The sequence below is a fragment of the Embiotoca jacksoni genome, unplaced genomic scaffold (genome assembly GCF_022577435.1).
Source record: "Embiotoca jacksoni isolate LCO1_2020_lvr unplaced genomic scaffold, fEmbJac1.0.p SCAF_30, whole genome shotgun sequence".
NCBI lineage: Eukaryota > Metazoa > Chordata > Actinopteri > Embiotocidae > Embiotoca > Embiotoca jacksoni.
The window spans coordinates 3464670-3485559 of NW_027185382.1; the positions used below are offsets into that span (position 1 = coordinate 3464670).

The 20890-nt window shown below is 43.5% G+C and overlaps 3 protein-coding genes across 7 annotated transcripts in view; all 3 read left to right on the plus strand.

Annotated features, from left to right (window-relative positions):
• Positions 1–5970, plus strand: part of LOC138206950 (histone deacetylase 4-like) — a 52190-nt gene extending 46220 nt beyond the window's left edge. For all 5 annotated transcript variants that reach the window (XM_069163853.1, XM_069163854.1, XM_069163851.1 and 2 more), the window contains 7 exons: positions 90–209; positions 586–683; positions 1041–1159; positions 1362–1495; positions 1933–2017; positions 2253–2397; positions 2659–5970. In XM_069163853.1, coding sequence (XP_069019954.1) covers positions 90–209; positions 586–683; positions 1041–1159; positions 1362–1495; positions 1933–2017; positions 2253–2397; positions 2659–2698 — 741 coding nt within the window. In that variant the 3' untranslated portion in view covers positions 2699–5970. The remainder of the gene's footprint in view (positions 1–89; positions 210–585; positions 684–1040; positions 1160–1361; positions 1496–1932; positions 2018–2252; positions 2398–2658) is intronic.
• A 1179-nt stretch (positions 5971–7149) lies between these two features.
• Positions 7150–14805, plus strand: LOC138207059 (ribose-phosphate pyrophosphokinase 2). Its single transcript, XM_069164054.1, has 7 exons — positions 7150–7471; positions 10231–10414; positions 11885–11983; positions 12501–12625; positions 12883–13056; positions 13164–13323; positions 13683–14805. The coding sequence occupies exons 1-7, from the start codon at positions 7350–7352 to the stop codon at positions 13773–13775; spliced, it is 957 nt and encodes a 318-aa protein (XP_069020155.1). The 5' UTR covers positions 7150–7349; the 3' UTR covers positions 13776–14805.
• Positions 14806–15854: 1049 nt separating this feature from the next.
• On the plus strand, positions 15855–18264 carry LOC138207039 (thymosin beta-12). Its single transcript, XM_069164029.1, has 3 exons — positions 15855–15964; positions 17107–17219; positions 17350–18264. Exons 2-3 carry the CDS (start codon positions 17120–17122, stop codon positions 17382–17384), a joined length of 135 nt encoding a protein of 44 aa, XP_069020130.1. The 5' UTR covers positions 15855–15964; positions 17107–17119; the 3' UTR covers positions 17385–18264.
• The last annotated feature ends 2626 nt before the right edge of the window (positions 18265–20890 follow it).

Consider the following 20890-nt stretch of genomic DNA (forward strand, 5'->3'; position numbering starts at 1 on the left):
CACGTCTCTGTGATGAGAGGAGGCAGTTCGGTTGTCCTGAAAGCACTCAGCGTGGTGGTTGTTACATCACTTGTACTATCTACCCTCAGGACGTTCACCACGGCAACGGCACGCAGCAAGCGTTCTACGATGACCCTAATGTTCTTTACCTGTCTATTCATCGCTATGACGACGGCAACTTCTTCCCTGGAAGCGGAGCACCTGACGAGGTGAGTCTGTGTCCGGGACCCGTTAACCGTCGTCAGACCTGGAGAAAAATGGGTCTGAATTTCTTCTGCCAACACATAAATAAATGAAACGGTGATAGTTTGTCGCCTTTTAGAGACACTTTTTAATAACCTAGTAAAACAGTAAACACTTTTTAAGCAATTTCACATTTTGATATGTACGTTTTGTTTTCATCCAGACCCTAATCTTGAACTTTTTGAGCCTTTAATGCATTTGTTATTTGCTCCATCTCGTACAGTTCCCACATGTTCCCTCAAAGCTGTCTACAAGCACAACAAAACAGCTAAAAGCAGTAGATTAGAGGTATATCTGTGTTTTTCTGCCCTGTATAATGTACATGTGTGATTCTCCCCGCAGGTGGGCAGTGGTCCTGGAGTCGGCTTCAACGTCAATGTTGCCTTCACCGGAGGCCTCGACCCGCCCATGGGAGACGCAGATTACCTGGCTGCCTTCAGGTACCAGATCCAAGTTACACACAGTCTGTATTTATATCGCAGCTCCCAGTTATACCTCAATATGTTTATACTCAGCATCACCGACATCTTGCAATTTTTGAGAAATCAAAACTCAAATATATTACATTTTATTAGCTCATAAAAAGGAATTTGGATCTTGAACTGGATTCTTTTTTATTATTTAAGTTATTAACTGATTATTAGAAGTTGGATGAGTTCTGCTCCTGAGTCCATATTTGCAGGCTCATAAAGATCGTAATAATCTAACATCGTTCTGTTTTAAGTATTGTCTTAATTCACATTAACACATTTACTGTCACACTGGATAATCTTGATGCTCCGCCCTCCTGCTCTCAGGTCAGTGGTGATGCCCATAGCCAATGAATTTGCTCCAGACATCGTTCTGGTCTCTTCTGGCTTCGACGCCGTGGAGGGACACCCTCCTCCTCTGGGCGGCTACACTCTGACGTCCAAATGTGAGTACAGGATTATTAGAAGTGTTTTTCTTATCTCACGCTGCAGCAACCGTCCAAACCCAGACACAAAGAAACACACACAGTAGATGGAAATTGTGTTTCTGGGGCTTAAAATTTGCTAAAACTAAATCAAAGGGAACTGCTGTATCGCACTGAGGATGACTTCACATATCTTCACCTCCCCTCTGTAACCTTTCCTCAGGTTTTGGCTATCTAACCAGGCAGCTGATGACTCTTGCTGGAGGCCGGGTGGTCCTGGCTCTAGAGGGAGGTCACGACCTCACCGCCATCTGTGATGCCTCCGAGGCCTGCGTGGCCGCCCTGCTCGGCCAGGAGGTAACGGAGGTCATTTTGCCAACACACAGGATCTGAATCCTAATCAAAGGATGGATCAAAGGCTCCATGTTGGAAACAAAACAATGGGACAAAGTGTCAATCAGGCCCAAAAAAGTTTTTAGTCCTGCTTCCATGAATAAATAACGTAAATAAATAAATTAATCAAATTTGTGTTTTCTTTTTTGGGCTTAAATGCTAATATTTAACTGTAAAACCTGTAAACCACCTTGTGGGGCAAAACTGAAGGGTAAAGTTGTGATTCAAAATTAGGATTTTAGGTTGGTCACTTGTGCCTCAGTTATCTGAGGTCTGAGAAACCAAACTGGGAGTGGGATAATTCAGTTTTCTACCAGCCTGACCTCTTGTGGGAAACATGTGAACTGCAGCATGTTACTTGCTGATGTTTACATTTCCTGTTGTGTTTTTGTCCTGTGCAGCTGGACCCAATCCTGAAGGCCGTCCTGGAGCAGAGACCCAACCCCAACGCCGTCCGCTCGCTGGAGAAAGTTGTAGAGACTCACAGTGAGTTCAGCACACACCAACACTCACACGAAGGGGCACAGTGTTCAGAAGACATTTAATTCTGTATCTTTAAAGCTTGTCTGGTGTAAAGTAAAATAGGTTTTCAGGCTTTTCCTGTTTTAAGTAAGTTTTAATGGTGAGGTTGAAGGAATCTCCTCCCTCCCTGTCTGCTTCATTTCCTGCCTCTCTTTCTCTTGTTTTCTCATCCTCCTTCTCCTTCGCGCCGTCCTCTCAGGTAAGTACTGGCGCTCGGTGCATCGCTACTCTCCGCAGCTCGGACTCTCCCTGCTGGAAGCCAAACGAGGAGACTCGGAGGAGGCCGAGGCCGTCAGCGCCATGGCCTCTCTGTCGGTGGCCAACACCAACGCCATGGATCAGAGGTAAACCCACGGCTCACCAGAGGATGCTGGGAGGACATATTGCAATAATTTTTTTAGGGAATACTAAATTAGTGGCAGAAGAGGACATGATTGGACTAAAGTGTCTGGTACAAATGACAACATGCAGCACAGAAGCACATATTATAAGGCATGAAGGGAGCGAGCCAAGTCCATTAAGGTCGGGAGGTTATCTTCGTGTTTAGTGTGGCTGCAGTGCTGAACAGCCTGAGGTTGAATATCCCTGTTTTATTGTCCCACCAGGCCGGAGGAGGAGCCCATGGAGGAGGAGGAGCCACTGTAATGGAGGGAGACCCGAGTGCGTCGCAGCGTTACCATTGACCTCTCCGGAGAACGAAGCGTCTCGACTGATCCCTTCATTTAGCCCCCCTAACACCACTCACCACGTCAGTCACCTTGATTGGCGGCCCCTCGGCCAAAACGAGGGAGAGGGGGTGGGCTCAGCCTCAGAGTAGGGAGCCAATCAGAAGACAGAGGACTGAATTGGAAAAAATAACTACATAAACATAACGGCGTTGCTTGGCAGCACTCGCTCAGAGACTCATTTTTTTCTGTCAGTCTTCACACCTCAACGTTAGCCCACAGCGGCTAACCGAGTGATCACGGCAGCAGGCGAGTGGATTTGGAGCGTAGAAAGGTGCGATGACATTTGTGTGGCAGAAACATAACGGTGCTTTACGCGGCTGCCCTCTGACCACACCCGGTATGGACACCAGGGACAGCAGACGCCCCCCCAGCTGTCGAAAAGAAGCAGCCCGGGCATTTTCTTTTCTCTTCTCTTTACTATTTTTTCCTACAAACAGGGGCATCGCGGCAAACAAGATAATATTTTACATGATGCGTTCACTGTGGACTTTGTTGGCCGAAGTTTGAGTAGGCTCTTACAAAGATTTGACGGTGAGACTGTCGCCTCGCTGGAACCAGCCTGTCGTTTGGAGGATGACGAGTGAGAGGAGTGCCTTGGTGAGCTGGATTTCAGGATTGTTCAGGAAAAGATTGCCTTAAGTTTAAAAAAAGATTTTCTGGCCGAGGAGTCGGCGCAGCAGAGGGAGACGCAGAGTTTCCCCGAGACGAGAATGACAGAAATAAAGCAAACAATCTTTCAGCATGTTTACTTGGAACGTGATGAAGACAACGTTTATGTCTCTCACAGCCTCTCTTGAAGAGTTACTTTACTTTTTGGATGGATCTATTTTTCTGTAAAAAGAAAAAGGAAAAAAAAGAAGTCGCTTTGTAAAGGTAGTTGCCAGCTTCAGTAGAAACAGGTGCAAACATGGAGACCTTCAAACAAGGAATTAGATTGAAAACTGTCAAAAAGCCTTTTATGTAGCCTCCCTTTAACCGAAGTCATCGCTTTGTAAAACACATGAAGCATGCATTTGAGCAGAGACCAGACTTTTTTGCAAGATTTTTGAATGTTATCCAAAAGAGAAAGCCAAGCAAGAGAAGCCAAAGCATGAGTTTGCGCATACAGTAGTGCTTTCACTCCACTTATAGCTGGCGGGCCGACAAACATTTCACGTATTGGCCCTTTTTTAGAGAAGGCTCCCGATACCCAGTTCAATGTTTACTAGTTTACTCCTGCACAGATCAGGTGAGCATTTCTTTCCGTGTGCTGATCCCATGCTTTGCCGGTTGGCAACTACCTTGGTTACTAGTGTGAGCTCAGCATTAGTCATGTACATTGAATTGAATATATTTTGAGAGGCAGTAATCGAGTATTGTCCATTTGTATCTACATGTATGATTTCCACATCAACGTTGTCGATTTACAATATCAAAAAGTGTGTTTGGTAAGCGTGTCCACTTTTTATTTTTTATCGTACAAGATTATTTTTCTAACTTTTTTCATCCATAGATTTTGTTCTGTGTTTTTTATCCGTTTTCTGGATAGTTATAGGGCTGCCATTCACATACTTACTACTCATGTCGTTTCCTGTTCAAGACTTCTTTCTTTCTTGTATTTATCAAAACTAAGGAGCGACATTTGCTTTCTTTCTTTCTTTCTTTCTTTCTTTCTTTCTTTCTTTCTTTCTGTCTTTCTTTCTTTCTTTCTTGGCGTTTCTGCATTTTCATCGATTCTGTATTTATAACGAACTGTTTATAGCAGATTTGTATATGGAAAATTTATAAATGTACTCTAACGAATGACAGCTATGATATTGTGAGCAAAAATGAAACAGTATGGTGTACGAAACTCCACGATAAGAAGCAGCAGCATATTTAACTTGTCATCGACTGCACTGTTTTCAAGATGCCCTCTAGTGGTCATTACACGGCACTGCAAATTGACCCCTTCGGAGTAAAAGATTTGATCACTTCGTTGCCTGATCGATACACTTTCCTCACGGGCACTTAACCTTTCAACTGTGACGACATCCTAAAAGAGGTTTTCGAGGCCGTTTTGATGTAGCTAGCCGAGTTTTCCGTGGCGGGAAAAGAAAAGAAGGGGACACGGAAGCCCAGGGAGTTCGATTCAGGATGGAAAACATCAGCCAATCATTTTTATATCTCCTTCTGAGCATGTGTTGCAATCTCATGTTTGACTATCTCTGACATCAGTGTTTCCCTCTTCCCTTTTCCTGCTTTAGTCTAAAAGATCAGACTCTACAAGTAGATCCAGTACATTGAAATTAACCCCCATCTGCTTTGTCAAACACCCAATTAAAGACGACTCTCATGTTTGTTTTAAGTTAATATCATTTTATAAACTTGTAAGATTTGAGATTAAGTTTATTTTTTTTTTCATGTTTCACAAAACATTCCACTTGTTACTCGTTTAATTTGGCTTAAACTTTTATTTTTAAAAGGTGACTTTGAGGTTTTTTGTAAAAACTTGTAATACTACTCTTTCTTTTTTTTCTTTTTTTCGCCGTCTGCTCGCGCCAACTTTAACTCTTTGCATGGTTTGTGAGTCAGCATGCCTGCTTGTCTATGTAACAAAAAATGTATTTGCACAATAGAAGAAGAACACTGGAGGACTTAAAACTAAAAAAAAAAAACCTCCCTTGGCAACTCCCGAGAGCACCGGGCGGGACGGTTTTTCTTCCTCTCTGGTGGGCAAACGATTCAGAAGACTTTGTCCGAATGACTCCACTGAGAAACATTTGATATTGTTCTTATTGTTTCCAAGACGTGATTTTAACATGATTTAGCACTTAACAACATGTATGGACTGTGCTCAAGAGAAACATGCTCTGCCAAACCTCTGCTCCATTCACACCTTAAAGAAAAAGACTCTCCCAAAGAATGTTCATCTTTTCAAAGATTTCTAAAACGGGCACAAGAGAAATGACGGATATCAGTTGAGGAAAGGTTTTGGATAAAGGGCATCGTCGTTTGATTGTCACACACACCTCGGCCAGTTCTATATATATAACCACTGTGGCTCAAGAGCAATTCTTGGTTTACATGTAAATGGATTTGAAAAAAAAGTTATTTTTTGTTTGTTGTTTGTCTCTATTGATGAAAAATGTTATCTTTCTTTGGGACCTACGCTTTGGACATTTCATCTCTGACATCATCTATAAAATATATTTCTGAAAAATACAAGCAGCTGTGGTTGTCTTATTGGTGGTTTTTTTTGTTTTGTTTTTTGCACGTTCAGCGATTAAATAAAGCCAGGATTGGGAAACTTAGTGCTCCTTCAGGAATTTGGCAGATTAATAACAAGCAGAGATACTCTTACATTTAACAGAGACATTTAAAGTGGGGGTATCTGCTTTTAATTACAAACATCTGATTATCTAGCTGATGAGGCAAAGACCAGAGGAAGCTTGTGGTGTATTTCTGCTTTTATCTCCACAGTGAAATGATTACTCAAAGTCCATGTAAGCACTATCCGATCCAAATAATCAATAGTGCCGCTTGTAGTGGAATTTCTGACCAAACAGCCGAGTCAGGTTCCTCTTTTCTTTTTCTTTTTTTGTACTGGATATCTCTGCTAATTCTTCCAGTTTCGTTACCTCTACTTGATGTGAAAAAAAACTGCTGCCTGGCACATGACAACAGTAAAGTACATCACGAATGTAAACGAAAGGGCATGCAGTCCCAGATGACTTCTTGAGTGGAAAATCTAATTACAAAAGCCAGAATTACAAGCGTGCCTGCTGGATTTAGGCAAAAGTCCAAGCAGCAAATGTCAGGTGACTTTCATCTCCTTCACTTTTCATGTGATTTTCAAACCCAAAAAGCTGAAACAAGTTTCACTACTGGTCTGTGAAACACCAAAAAAAATTTAAATTATTATTATTATATCCAAAGGCCCAAATTAAAATATCTCAACAGCAGGTTTGAATCAAGAAACTGAGAAAAAGCCAATGATATTAAGTAAACGGGTAGAAAAGATACCTGCACACTTAGAGAGAGAATAAATAAAATAAATGTGCAGGGTTGCATATGAATAATAAATACAATAATTATATATATATATTTTTTTTAAAGGAAACAAAACCTGTTTCTCTTGTAAAGAATAACTTGTCCATTAATAAGAAGCCGTTATCAGGTGTGTTTTACGAGACGAGAACTTTAACCTTCTTCTAAAAATAAAAAAAATAAAAACTTTATCGACAACACGAAAACAGGTAAAAAAAAAAAAAGGTGATTTACGAAAAAAAAAAAAAAAAATACATTTAAAAAGAAAAATGTGAATAAAAGCTTCGGTGTGGAGGAGGAGGAGGGAGGAGGTGGAGGTGGAGGAGGTGGAGGAGGACTCTCCCGACCAATGAGCGGCAGCCACTTCCTCCACCAGGCAGCAGACCCCATTATTTCCTCTCTTGACGACCGACGCGCCACAGCGATGCTCGGCCTGCAGCAGTAGCAAAGTCCCCCTTCTGCATCACCCTTCGGTGGGGAAGACCCCCTCGTATCGCCTCCTTCCTTCCTCCTCCTTCCTCCTCCTTCTTGCGCCACCCTGTCCCGGGGCCTCGTCGGACATGCCGAACATCGTGCTTTTCAGCGGGAGCTCCCACCACGACCTGTCCCAGAAAGTGGCCGACCGGCTGGGACTGGAGCTGGGCAAAGTGATCACCAAGAAATTCAGCAACCAGGAGACGTGGCGAGTAAACTTTGTGGACTTTATTACACGTGTTTTGTTTTAATATTTAAATCTTTTTTAATCCCATGTGGGGCTCGTTAGCTCGAAGCTAACAATAGTTTACTATTCAGCGGGCTCGCGCACGTGACCAGCTAACCCACATGTAAACACACCAGGCTAGAAGCTAACACGCGTGCTTCCTTTATCGGACAGCCTCCCCCCCCCCGGCCTCGGCGACAGCTCGCGATTTGGTCCGGTTTTGTGAACGGTGTCTCCGCATGTTGGCTCGTAGAATAAACCGGAGCAGTTGTGAAATTACGTAACGTTATATTTATATTTATATGTATGTATGTTTGTTTTTGCCCGTTGCGTTTCATGCTAGCTGCGCTAACGCTACTTAGCCCCAGTTAGCTCTGAAGCTAAGTGGGAACGAATTATTACAGGTAGACTAAATTCACCGTGACGCGGTGTCCTTGCCACCTGTGGCTATTGCAGTGTAATTATAACAAGCATTGCTCCAGCCGGTGAGTGAATCCTCGTGTTTTAAGCGCCGTTGTCGCCCAATTTTGCACCGAAAAAGACCCAAGAAGAGTGTGTCCGATAATGGGTGCCTGCTAGGTCATTGCCATTTAACGTTGGGCAGCACAAGAATCTTGACAGGACTGCAAAAGTTATAACATAACGTCAAACATTGCGTTTTGTTTTCTGAGAGGATGTCGTAGATAAGTAAGAGTAGAAGCTGCTTGTGTCCGTCTCTTGAAATGCCGCCTGTTTGTGAGGAAACGTCGGTTTTTAACTGTCCTGTGGTTCAATCACATGCACTTCATTTGTGGGTCGTTTGCAAAATAACCAAGCTGACCGTGAGTTGAATCAGAGTCTGCATGCAGCTTTATCTGACTCCCTGCTGCTGCTGCTGCTGCCCGGCCTTGGACAAGGAAAGTTGGGGTCATGCAGCTGGTTTGAACCCTCCTGCAGGACGACCTGGAGGTGAAATGTCTGGCCTGTTTGCACGCCTCTACGTTTGTCCGCTGCAACTTTAAACTCTGGTGGAAATGCATTTCACTCTTTCAGATGCAGCGACGAGGACGGCGAGATGCTTTCACCGTATCACAATGCACTCTGGATAAAAGCATCCAACCAGCACTGAACAGCATATGTGGTTTTGTAATCTTCCCCTTTGCAATCTCCTCTTTTAAAACAGCTTACAAAGGTGTCTAGACCCCTTTATCCCTTTTTATAACCCTTTAGGGTTGCTGATATCCTGAAACACAACCCTAAAAAAACAACTGATTATCTGTAGCATAGTTCTCTCTCTAGGGAACGCAGTTATTTGTGCAAAACAAAGATTATTTTCTCGTCCTCTCGCCGTAACGGGGAGGTGAGATGACTCAAGAACCAAAGTAAAGGGAGTGTTTGTTTTGCACACGATCAAAATGTCCAAATAGGAATTAATTGACACCTCGTTTCAAGTTTTTTTGTTTTTTTCCCCCCTGAATTAAGAAATAATTTGAGTTTATTGTCAGAATAACTTGACAGAATTTTGCAGTTTAATTGTTATACGGTCTGTGCTGACTTGAATGAAATGCAGGTAACTGTTTGTAATAAAATAAAATACAAAAGGACAATGCTGATCAATATTTCTGAAAGCCTGAGGTGACCTTGTCAGCTTGCTGGTTTTATCTGACCAGCTGTCCAGATATTTAGCTATAAAACCATAAATATATTCAATTTACTGCCTAATGAGAAAAAAAACATGCAGCAGATCTTCACAACTAGAAACTGGATCCAGAGAATTTAATCCTAATTCGTCTGTTTTTAAACTATTTTATTGAGAACGACCTTCGGCGACTCTCCTTCACAGACGGATTGTGTCTGATTCTCTTTAATTCTTCTTCTTCTTTTTAAATAAAAAGTCTTGTGACTGTCTGCGCTGGCCCGACTCAACAACTCTGAACAAACGCACGTGTGCGGTGGTCACATGACTGAGGCCTGGAGGACCTGCTCATCCCACAGAGGAATGTTTCACATGTACAATGTCTGCTTTAGACCCGGTGCCTCTGGCAGGTTGACATCATATGTGTGCTTTACAGTGATGTTTGTAATTTTCCTCCAAACATCCACAGATGTGTTGAAGCCCGAGTTTTAACTCGTAACCTCCGCATGCCGGTTCAGCCCGAGTGAATTTAATGTTTGGGTTTATTTATAATCTGCAGGTCGTGAAAAGTCTTAACAAATTTTCCCTTTAAAGAAATGAAAGCCTTTCAAAGTATCAGAAAGTCCTCTGAATATTTCCTTCCTGCCTGCTGCAAACAGTAACAATGAATAATGAGCTTTGTTGTCTGGCGAAGAAGCTCCTTGACACATGATAGACTACTTGAATAAATATAAAATACTCCGAATAACAAATTAGTTATGATTCAACTGGCAAATCCTTTCATCAATTTTGTGTTACTTGCCCGTGTCCAAGTATGTGAGGCCCCATGTAGGACCACCAGGCACCGTCTTTCTGTTTGTTTAGTGTCTCTTTGTTGTGGTTTTTTGTGTTTTTGTCACATTGTTTTTCCTCCCTGTGGTTGTTTTGAGTGTCTTTGTGTTGTTTTATTTGTCTCTGTAGTATTTTAACTGAACTGCTTGACTGTCAAACAATAAATATGAACAGTCCATTCAGACAGCGGCTGTGACCCCCGTCGAGTAATCCATACACGTGTCCAGGTCATCTTAATTCATTCATTATATTACTGGAAATGATTATAAAGGAATTTTGTATTTTATTTTAACAGTGTGGAAATCGGCGAGAGTGTGCGTGGCGAGGATGTTTACATCGTGCAGAGCGGCTGTGGCGAAATCAACGACAACCTCATGGAGCTGCTCATCATGATCAACGCCTGCAAGATCGCCTCGTCGTCCCGCGTCACCGCCGTCATCCCCTGCTTCCCCTACGCCCGGCAGGACAAGAAGGACAAGGTAATCACCCGACACCGCTCCCAAGTCCAGGCACACGGTTTCAGTTCACTGATAGACAATTACTAGTCTTATTAAAATATTCTCTTTTTTTAATTTTTTTTTTTATGTCATCATACACCTTTAGTAAAGAAACCGTCACCAGAATACTACAAAAGACTTAAATCAGAGACAGTATCTGTACTCTGCTGTAAGTCCTGTGATCTCATATTTATGTCACTTTAATTCCTTCAATTAGCTTTCATAATCAGTGAATAAACATTTGATGAATGGTAAACACGTCATTAAGAAGCTGTCAGCCGATATAACTGTCCACAGCTATGAACCCTCCTGTGGGCACCGTTCAGTGGAAGCTGCAGTGTAAACAATAATAAATCAAAATGAGTCTTCACAGGACAAGTTGGAACACAATAGAGGTCCCAATCGAGACCAAACACGTCGCTGCAGCTGCACCTGATGCTCATTAATGAGAAACCTGCGAGCTGAACTGGTTCAGGTTGGAAATCATTGGCTTGTTGCTGCAGCAACAAGAAGAATCTTCTTCTTTAGCACCTGCAGAGATGGTTTTCAAGTTTTTCCTTCTCTGCCTGCACATTCGCTGAGCTGCAGTTATTTAATAAAGTCTCATTGTACTCACATGAGGATGTAACGTGAGAGTCACAGCTCTGCAAGCTTGGCTTACTTCAGATCGAAATGTCTCTGTGTAAAATGAGTCCAAATGTTTGGAAACATGAAACGAACTCAGAATAAGTAAAAGCGATTACCTGTTTTAATAGTGAATATATTCTTTGTTTGTCGTCGCGAAATGTTGAATTTATAAATGAAATGTGTTGACAGATTTATACACTGTTAAACCTGATGTGTGTTACACTTCTCTACACGTTTTTTTCAAATTGAATTCAAGATGGGGAAAAAAAACAACTTTGTCCAGAGCTGCTTCATATGTTCGACGTGGATAATTCAACAAATCCTGACACAATACGTCTCGTTTCTCTGACGCTTCGCTCGCGTCGAGTCGTCCTCAATCTCCAAAACGTTCACCCTCTGGCTGTGTTTTGCCAGCAAGCTCTGACGCCCGCTTGCCTCGCATCGAATAAACAGAACGTGCCTGGAGCCTCCATTCGTAGAGCGTCCATAACGGAAAGGTCGCCGGTAAAGAGTCCGGCCAAAAAGACGAAGCAGCGTACACGTACTTTAAAGTTGAGAAAAAAAATGATTCTTCTCTTATATGTTGATACAGGAAACATGAATTTATTTAAACCCACGTGTAAAGTGGCAGGAGGTTTTCCCTCGGGATCCGATAGCGGCTGCAGAGGGAAACGGGCTGATCGCGACTCGGAACGGGAATTTCCTCCGGGTTTGAAAATCGGCGCTGAGAGTTCACGTGAAACTGTTTTGACAGCGATGGATGGATTGAGCGTCTGTCTCTCACTTTACTGACCTCCAGCGACTGTGTTTTGATGCTTGTCTCAGAGTCGAGCACCCATATCAGCCAAACTGGTGGCCAACATGTTGTCTGTGGCCGGAGCGGACCACATCATCACCATGGACCTCCACGCCTCACAGATCCAGGTCAGTACGCCGACTTTTACCGTTTACTGTATCTTTACTTTGTACAGACAACATGATGTTGTTTATTCAATTTGTCTCCCTGTGCTTTTTCCCCTTTGTTACCCAGAGTTATCTTATGTCTGCAGCGGGTTAGCTTAGCTTAGCATAAAGACTGGGAGCAGGGGGAACTGTTAGCATCACTCCACCCTAACTCTCACAAACGGACGTGCTTTATATCTTGTTTCATTAATCCGTACTAAAACAAACTATTTAAAGCTAAATCAATGAGCTTGATTTGTAGCAAAATGAACCAAGAAATGGTATAAAAACAAATATATATGTATATAATTAATGATGAGTTAATTCTCTTGGATTTTATTCTGGTTTTTATTCTAAAGTGTGTCACCTAATACCTTTTTCAAACTGCTGAACAATTAATTGCTACATGTCTGTAATTTCATGTTCTGATATAAAATTTTGTCTTTGTGGGGGGAAAAAAAACAACAACTCTCCGCTTTCTTTCTTTTTTTTATTGAAGGGATTTTTTGACATCGCTGTAGACAACCTGTACGCAGAGCCGGCTGTCCTGCAGTGGATCAGAGAGAATATTCCTGAGTGGAAAAACTGTATCATCGTGTCTCCGGATGCTGGAGGAGCAAAACGGTGAGACGCAGGGAGAAGACGTAACCACATGTCTCGGCGTATTGTAATCTGAATCTGCTGTGCATTGTGGGTAGTATTTAAAAGCCATTCAATCAGCAGAACCTCAGTGATTCTCATCTGCTTAGTTTGACAGATTTTAAAGTCATTTGATCTCAGTTGCTGCAGAAACGAGGTCACACCAAAGATTGCAATGAAAGCATACAAATGAACTTGTTGGAGACGCAGTTAAAGCTTCATTCTGTCTACTTCCTTTTCAGCGTGACGTCTATCGCCGACCGTCTGAACGTGGACTTTGCTCTCATCCACAAAGAGAGGAAGAAGGCCAACGAGGTGGACCGCATGGTGCTGGTGGGTGACGTCAAGGACCGTGTCGCCATCCTGGTGGACGACATGGCCGACACTTGCGGCACCATCTGCCACGCTGCCGACAAGTCAGTGTCGCCTACATCCTTTTAGATTTGGATTTAAATACTGTCTGTGCAGACTTTTGTGTAAACGTTTGTTACAGCTGCTCATTCGGTTGGTATTTCTCCCGCAGGCTCATCGATGCCGGAGCCGTAAAGGTCTACGCCATCCTCACTCACGGCATCTTCTCAGGTCCGGCCATCTCTCGCATCAACAACGCCCCGTTCGAGGCCGTGGTGGTGACCAACACCATCCCGCAGGAGGAGAAGATGAAGGCGTGCCCCAAAATACAGGTACGCACACTCGGCAGCTCCCGTCTTCAGGTTTAGATTCGGCCTCTGAATGACATTTATTCATCCGTTTCCATGGAGATGATCGGATCTCTAAAACTGAAGTGTCGTGAGTTTGCAGCTCAGCAGCTGGCGCAAACATTTACATTTTCAGTGACGCACAGAATCCCATGGAGAGAGGCGGTCATGAGTCTGTTGTATGATCTTGGGTTCATCAGGTACAAATTGCAGCAGCGGCATGTGGGGTTTCTTTAACTAGCCCGGAATGACACAACGTATAACAAACTCATAGATGTCACAGAGTAAACAAGTAATGGTTGAATATCTATGAACACTATGTTTGTTTCCTTCGTTACCTCCAGGTCATCGACATCTCCATGATCCTGGCGGAGGCGATCAGGAGAACCCACAACGGCGAGTCTGTGTCTTACCTCTTCAGCCACGTTCCTTTGTAAAGAATTAGGGGGTCGGCGGCCCTCTCCTCTTCCTCCCTTCTTCCTCTCCTCTCCTCTCTTTTTAGCTGCATATCTTCTGGTAAGGTTTGAAAAAAAATAAAATAAAAAAAAAAAAGGCCCGTTAGGTTTCGGCCAACCACACGTGACCGTTTAAAGGTCCCGCCCACTCGTCGTCTGACAGACTGAAATATCACTTCCTCCTCCAAAGTTCATATTTATATTTTTTTTTCTTTTCAGTTTAAGTCTTGCTAACAACCATAACCCCCCCCCGCCCCGCCCCACCCCCCCAGGCCTGTTGTTCACTTTAACCAAAGGGTCCATTATGTAACATCCCTTATTATTTGTACCTCATATTAAACTCTCTTTGAATAAGGCATTTCACTGTCATGATTAGAAAACATTTTTGGCCCCTTCTTGCTTCACAAAGTAATAAAGACCATTAAAACGTGCACCTTCCTCGCCGATTGTTACCAGCTGCTGAGAGCATTGGAGTTCGAGCCTAACTAACCCTCAGCCGGTTCTGACGTTGATTGTAATAGTTGTGCTATCACCAGAGCCCCGACAGTAGCTGCATGACGAGTCTAAACTGTTGATGTGACCACGAACACACAGTCAAATTAGAATTCTCCTCACTTTTTAAATTTTTTTTTTAGTGAGCTTCTTCTGCAGCTTCATTTCTCTCAATAAAGCTGCTGCTGCACGTTTGTATGGCAGCCTTCTTTACTCACAACCGTGCTAACAAAATCTCTAGAAATGAATAAGGGTGTAGTGGGTGCTGCCGCGCCCACGATCCAAAAGGTCATGAAAAATAATCCAGCCCAAAGCTTCGTTATAGTGTTGAGCTGTGATTTGTCTTGTAAAGAAGAGATGTAATTGTCACACAGCGATGAGGCGGGTTTCAGTATTTGATGGTGGCCAAAAAGCAAAAGTGTGATTTGAATTTTTTTTTTTTTTTTTTTTTTTTTATATATATATACATGTAACACATCAAGCTTTTTCTTTGACAATAAAGCTTTGACAATGGCTTTCAGATGGTGTCCTGCTTGTCTCTTCTTCAGCAGCGTAAAAGGGAAGTTACAACATCTCTTCTAAAAGTTGGGTACTGCAGCCTACATTTCCCACAATGCAACTTTCTGCATCTATAAACAAAATGACAACAGAAACTTTAAATAAAAGGATTAAGTTGGACACATTTTGATGCGTCTCGCTATCTACTAGCATGAATAAAGATGTGAATCTAGTTTTCTACTGTTCTTTATGGCTGCAATTTTTTATTAATTAGTTGATTGACAAGAGTTTTTCTAATTGATTAATCGTTTTGCGTAATTCATAATGAAAGAATACTGAAATTTTGTCATTACAGCTTTAATGTGAATATATTTTGCTTCCTTTAGTCCTCCATGACAACAAACAATATATTTTGGTTGTGGATTGTTAAAGGTTTAAAAGGTTTAGTTTGCTGCTGTCTGCAACTTGTCATCGGGCTCATCTAAGGAGGTTAAAGGTCACAGAACACGTCTATACAGCTGGCAGGGCTTTATTTTGTAATTCGAGGGGAGATCTTTGCATTTTAATGATAATATATTTGCAGAAATTGATCTTAAATTGTATCTGTCATGTCATCTCTAAATACAGTGGAGACACACAAGCCTTCCATCTGTTGAAAAGTGAAGGGACACCACCAGGTGGAGCCCAATCCACATTAATGTGCAGCCAAGGCAGCCCCAGACATAAAAGTAATAAGGAAGAAAACATTTTACCCAATCCAAGTCACAAGAGAGTCATTTTCAGATCAAATGTTTTTTAAGCAATGCTGCATGTGAAGTAAAACATCTGTATTAATGGTGAACGTGATTGTAGGGGGCGTTATGTTATGAAATATTAGACGAAGTGGACCATCCGCGGACCACGTGGCTCAAACCGTAAAAGCACATTAAACGCACATATTTTCATGCGTTTCTTCTGGGAGGTGAAAATATGAAGCTGCTTTGAGGAGTTTCAGGTTTTGGTTTGTGCGTGAGGATGGATGCTTGTACCTCTCCGCCCGGCAGGGGGATACAGAGGATGGGAGCTGGTGATGTCAGATGTCATTAGCATATTTCTGACTATATCTAATGCTTGCGCAAAGACGCGCCACTACTGCTGCAGCGCACTGACCAGAGATCTTCCAGCCTTCAGCACACACATCGGTAAGACCTTTTCTTCAAATAATCTTACTCCTTTGTTGCCTTATTGTTTTCTTCTTTAAGAAACAGCCAGATTAATAAGAGACGTGATGAATAATGCACAGAGAAAAGATATAAAGATTTCCAGGATAAAAGAGGATAATGTGATTTATCAGTGAACGCAGCTTGTTTTTGTTTCCTAAAAGCTCCCGTCAGGCTGTAATGTGACCGCAGGGCAGACATGTGTGCTATGTCTTTGTTTAAAACGCACACATCCAGCCTGTTTCCTTTGTTGCTGTGTGTGTACGTGAGCTGCACGCTTCTGGTTCCGTTATTAAAATGATGGCTTAACACGTCTGCGTCCGTTTCATTGCGTTAGGAGCGCGCCTCGTGGGCGCTAATCGAGCAGTTTTCGCACAAAAGTGGAGGTGAACTTTTGGATTTTTTTTTTTTAAGACCAAGATGAAGAATGCCAATCTGGGCGGTGGTTCCTTTAGATTGCGCCCCAAGGGGAGAAGTACGTGACCAGTGAATTTGCGGATGTTGCACAGCTTCCATGTGGAAACCGAGTGGACACTTTTAAATCTATATTTTACCTCCAGCATATGATCATTTTTCTCATTTTTAAAGCGTTTTTGCGCACAAACTGGCCTTTTTTTTTTTTTTTTTTTTTTTTTTTTTTTTTTTTGCACATTTCTTCTCGCTCTGCCCATCATGGGAACTACTATTGTTATGTAAATATCCAATCTGAACGCCTTGGACTGGCTTCATTGTCTGGAGCGGCTTGTGTCCCCTCTGCGTGCAACATCCCGGGGCTGTGCGTTGGGTAACGGGGGTTGGATGGCAGTCAAATGGAGCTGGGGCTGAGCCGCAGGCGAACAAAAGGAGGCGGACGCACATTTGGAGAGGAAAAGTAGTTCTGCGGTTGCGCATCTAGTTAAAACTGGCAAATGATTTTTTTTTTTGGTGGTTGAGATTTAGGCAACGCCCTTCGACTGATAAAATGTCAGGGTAGACCACATGCTCCGGTGGTTTCCGCCTTTGTTATCCCATCATCAACATATAACAGCCTCATAAATACACATATTTCTTGGGGAAGTTTGCTTTGATGACCATCACCTATAGTTTGCTCCTCATTTAAGATGATTATTCTCTCATCTTTCCAGACTAACTGCAACCATGAGTGACAAACCCGACATTTCAGAGGTGACCAGCTTTGACAAGACCAAGCTGAAGAAGACTGAGACGCAGGAGAAGAATCCCCTGCCCTCAAAAGAAAGTGAGTGTCCCTGCTGCATTGCATCACATCATTACTGTGCTGCTTGTGTGCATGAAGGAGGCTGACAGTGATTATTATCCAGCTTCCCAGTGTGAATCTCACATCTTCCTCCCTGTCTTCCTCTCTGCAGCCATCGAACAGGAGAAGGCGGCGGAGACGTCGTGAAGCCCCTCCCTGCTGTCATGCACTGTACACCCCCCCTCCTGCCTTGCCTTGTTTTCAGTCACTTCTTTTTAGCTGTATAACTTTGTAACCGAAATTATGAAACGACAACAATAACCAAGCTGCACAGCCTGCGGACGGACGATGCCTTCGTCAGGGCGGTCGTCCCCGCACCCTCAACCGACACCACCTATTCTTTCTGATGAGGAAGATTTGGAAGAGGGAAGGGGCGTGGGGGGGGACTGCAGAAGACGTCCCTAAAAGTCTCTTATTCGACACCACCTCCAACATCGAGATGTAAGCAGAGGGACGGGACGGGGTGTGGCATGCGTCCCAGGAAGATATCATCGTCTCACCAAAAAAAAAAAAAAAAAAAAAAAACACCACCACCACCCAACTTCCTGTGTGGCCGCTTTCACGCCAAAGCTGAGGCATCAAGCTTTGTTTTTTTTTTAATTGTTTTTTCGTCTTCTAATTTTCGGAAAATGCACAACTTTATTTGTACGCTGGCCAAAATGTAAATGCCCCCGACAAATTGATACTGTTGTCTGTCACGATGTTTTTTCTTTTGTATGTACACAAGGATTAATAATTGTAATGGATTCCATCTAGATCTTGGAGACGCTCCAACGGACCTTGTTTACGGTTCAAGTGTAACGTGCTTTGGCCCTTTTGTCAGATTGATTCGGGATAGCTTTTGTGTTGCAATCTGTCTCCGAATTGTCTCAAATGAGTAAAAGGAAAAATGTATTCCATGTGTCTGCTTTTAGATCAGAATTCTTTGGAGTTTTGTAAATTCCCAGCAGTCATGTTACTCTGCCACAAACCATTACCAGAAATGGAAAACCGTGAAATGTTGTAATAAAAAAGAATTTGTTACTAAGTGTACTGCAGAGTGCTTCTTCAAATCCTCTGAAGTTTATCCACGCTCATTCACCGAATCACTCGACACCGCTGCACATTTTCTCACATTCCTCCAGATTTGACATTTATTTCCATCTGACGGTCGGACCGCTCGTCTGAGCCGAACCCACTTTTCACACCGTCTTATGCTCTTCTGACGTTAAACGGTCATTTAGCATTACTTAAGGGATGAGGCTGTGCACTATGGAAAGGCTTAAACATCTTCGCAGTGAGCCTCGCAGGGATTTACCGGCGCAGGAATTTTTGTTTGTGTGTGTGTGTAGCAGAGAAGAAGGGAAAAGAAAACTTGTTCGACCACCTGTCATGCAGCGCTTTACTTGAGACGGCTGTAAACATCAGTGTCAGCTCAAAGGTCACTTTAAAGCCAGCGATTATTGCAGGAAATAACTCAAGAAGTAAAAAAATTGTCCTCGAACAGAAGGACGGGAACTTAATGATTCCAGGCATTAAGCTAAAAGCTGGTAAGATATAAATACACGTCTGTCAGAACAAAAAAAGTGTACCCGACGTATCTGCCAGGTGATTTGTTGCAGTGGCTTATGGGACAGCGTGCCCTGACCCAGAGTACAAGGTGTAACTTCAGCGGGAGATTTACTCAGCCCTTCACCCTAACCTGCCTTTGTCCTGAATTAGCCACCGCCTACAAAGACTTAATGGCATTAGCATGACATCGCTGTTATTTCTGGCTAGCAAGCATGCAGCTTCTGTACACCTAACGGTGGACATTATTTAGTCCTTATTTAAAAGGCTGAGTTTCAGGAGAAGTAAATCCCTCCTCGGTTTAGTCAGCACGGTTGTAGCGATGATCCATATCGAAATCCTAAGCCGTCATGTGATCACATGGGACATGAATCCAAGCAGACGCTAAATGCAAAGAGGAGACGTGATCAGAGTCGGTTTACAAGGTGAAGGTATATTGGTTTTCAGGCCACGACGTGGTCCGCAGATCCTCCATGTCAGTGTAAGTGGATTGGTGTTAAGTCAGTTACTCTTAATGAGGCATTAATCTGCATTGAGGAGAAGGAGGGGGGTGGGGGTGGTGGGGTGGTGGGGTCTGGGTGGCGGTTAGTGTGCTACAGTCTTAATGCCAGGTCCTCGCTGGGATGGGATTAACACCTCCCGTCTCTGCCGCATGGCCGCGCGCAGGCCCGCGCTCGAGCCTCACGAGAAAGTGACGGAGGATTTAAGGTGGAGCAGGCGATGGGGTGGAGTCTCTGTCCAGGGAGGGGAGAGGTGTGGAGGAGGAGGGGAAAGGGGGCGGGGGGGTGGGGGGTTTCGGATGTGTCAGCACCAAGCTTGCTGGGATCCTCTGGGTGCCCTGCCTGGTTACCCATGGCAACAGCTGCTGCTGAGTCACTTCTATTGGTCGGGCGGTCGGATGCTCGTCGTCCTCATGGAGATCTGTTCTCCCCGGCAAGCACTCGACTCCAAACCTGTCCTGTTGGCGTGGTTTTGAACACTCAGGAGATTATGAAACATGCTGAGCCCTCGTCTGCATGTAGATATATGTTGACCATCTGGCTCCTGCAGCCTCGCGGGTCCACTGCAGGCATGTCTTTGAAAGTGGCCTGATTAACAGAGGGTTGATTGATTAACGGTCACTGGATGGACATGTGCCATTGTTGCAGCTCCATTAGCAGACTGTCCCTCTAACGGATCTCCCTCAACTTAATGGTAACTAATGGCCTCAAACGTGTTATTTGTGCTAGCAGCGTGGCCTCAGGGATAGAAATGTTTTAGTCAGTTGGAGGAACAGACAGCAGCTAATGGATGGATTGAAATTAAATTTGCTGTCGACGTCAACGGTTCTGCGATGACGAATCTGACGGACAAAAAAAAAGCCATTGCTGCTCAGTGTTTTCACTGATTGTGAGAAGCACTTCAACATCCGACTGAACGGCACAGCGGACTGGCATTAGTTCCCAAACAAGTATCTCCTTTTTTTTTGTGGTCATTTTTCCATCCAGGGCCCTTGTGGTTCAAATAGCTACTCGTGTGTGCACCCATGTTGGTGTTGGTCTTCAAGTGACATGTGGTCAGGCTCATTCCAATCATGAGGCAGCAAAAAGAGATCGTATGAATTAGCCAATAAACACCTGGTCTTAAATTAACAGCACAGTATTTAACTGTTATTTCGAGGGTGCTCTGATTGGTTTATGCCTCAAACACACACCTGTGATTAATTAAGGCGCTAAGTACCAACCCTTCGAACCATGTCCTTCAATTTGCACTCAGATTAGCTGCTGTTAAACGGGCAGAAGTGGATTCGGAAACGCCCTGAATGGATTATTGTCTGTATCCACGCATTACATGTTTTAGACTTGGTGCATTCACATACATTAACAATGGAAAGATGCCAGTTCACTCAGGACACCCTCATTTAAGATCATGATACATCGACGGCGAGAAGAGCGAATAAACAAAGAGCCTCATATCTGTGCAGCGCTCCTTTTGTTGGCTGTGTTATATATTATCTGCAGGTTCTGGTTGGTTTTCCTCCGAGTCAATTATCTATCACTCGCCGGCAGAGACAAACACTGGGTCTGCGGTAGGTTTCCATGGCAACCACCCACCCAGGAGCTGCG

Excerpts from the sequence above, each read along its gene's own strand:
- LOC138207039 (XM_069164029.1), top strand. The coding sequence starts at position 17,120 with ATGAGTGACAAACCCGACATTTCAGAGGTGACCAGCTTTGACAAGACC. Across the intron at positions 17,220-17,349 it reads TCCCCTGCCCTCAAAAGAAA|CCATCGAACAGGAGAAGGCG; the intron begins GTGAGTGTCCCT and ends TCCTCTCTGCAG.
- LOC138207059 (XM_069164054.1), top strand. The coding sequence starts at position 7,350 with ATGCCGAACATCGTGCTTTTCAGCGGGAGCTCCCACCACGACCTGTCC. Across the intron at positions 12,626-12,882 it reads GATGCTGGAGGAGCAAAACG|CGTGACGTCTATCGCCGACC; the intron begins GTGAGACGCAGG and ends CTTCCTTTTCAG. Across the intron at positions 13,057-13,163 it reads ATCTGCCACGCTGCCGACAA|GCTCATCGATGCCGGAGCCG; the intron begins GTCAGTGTCGCC and ends TTTCTCCCGCAG.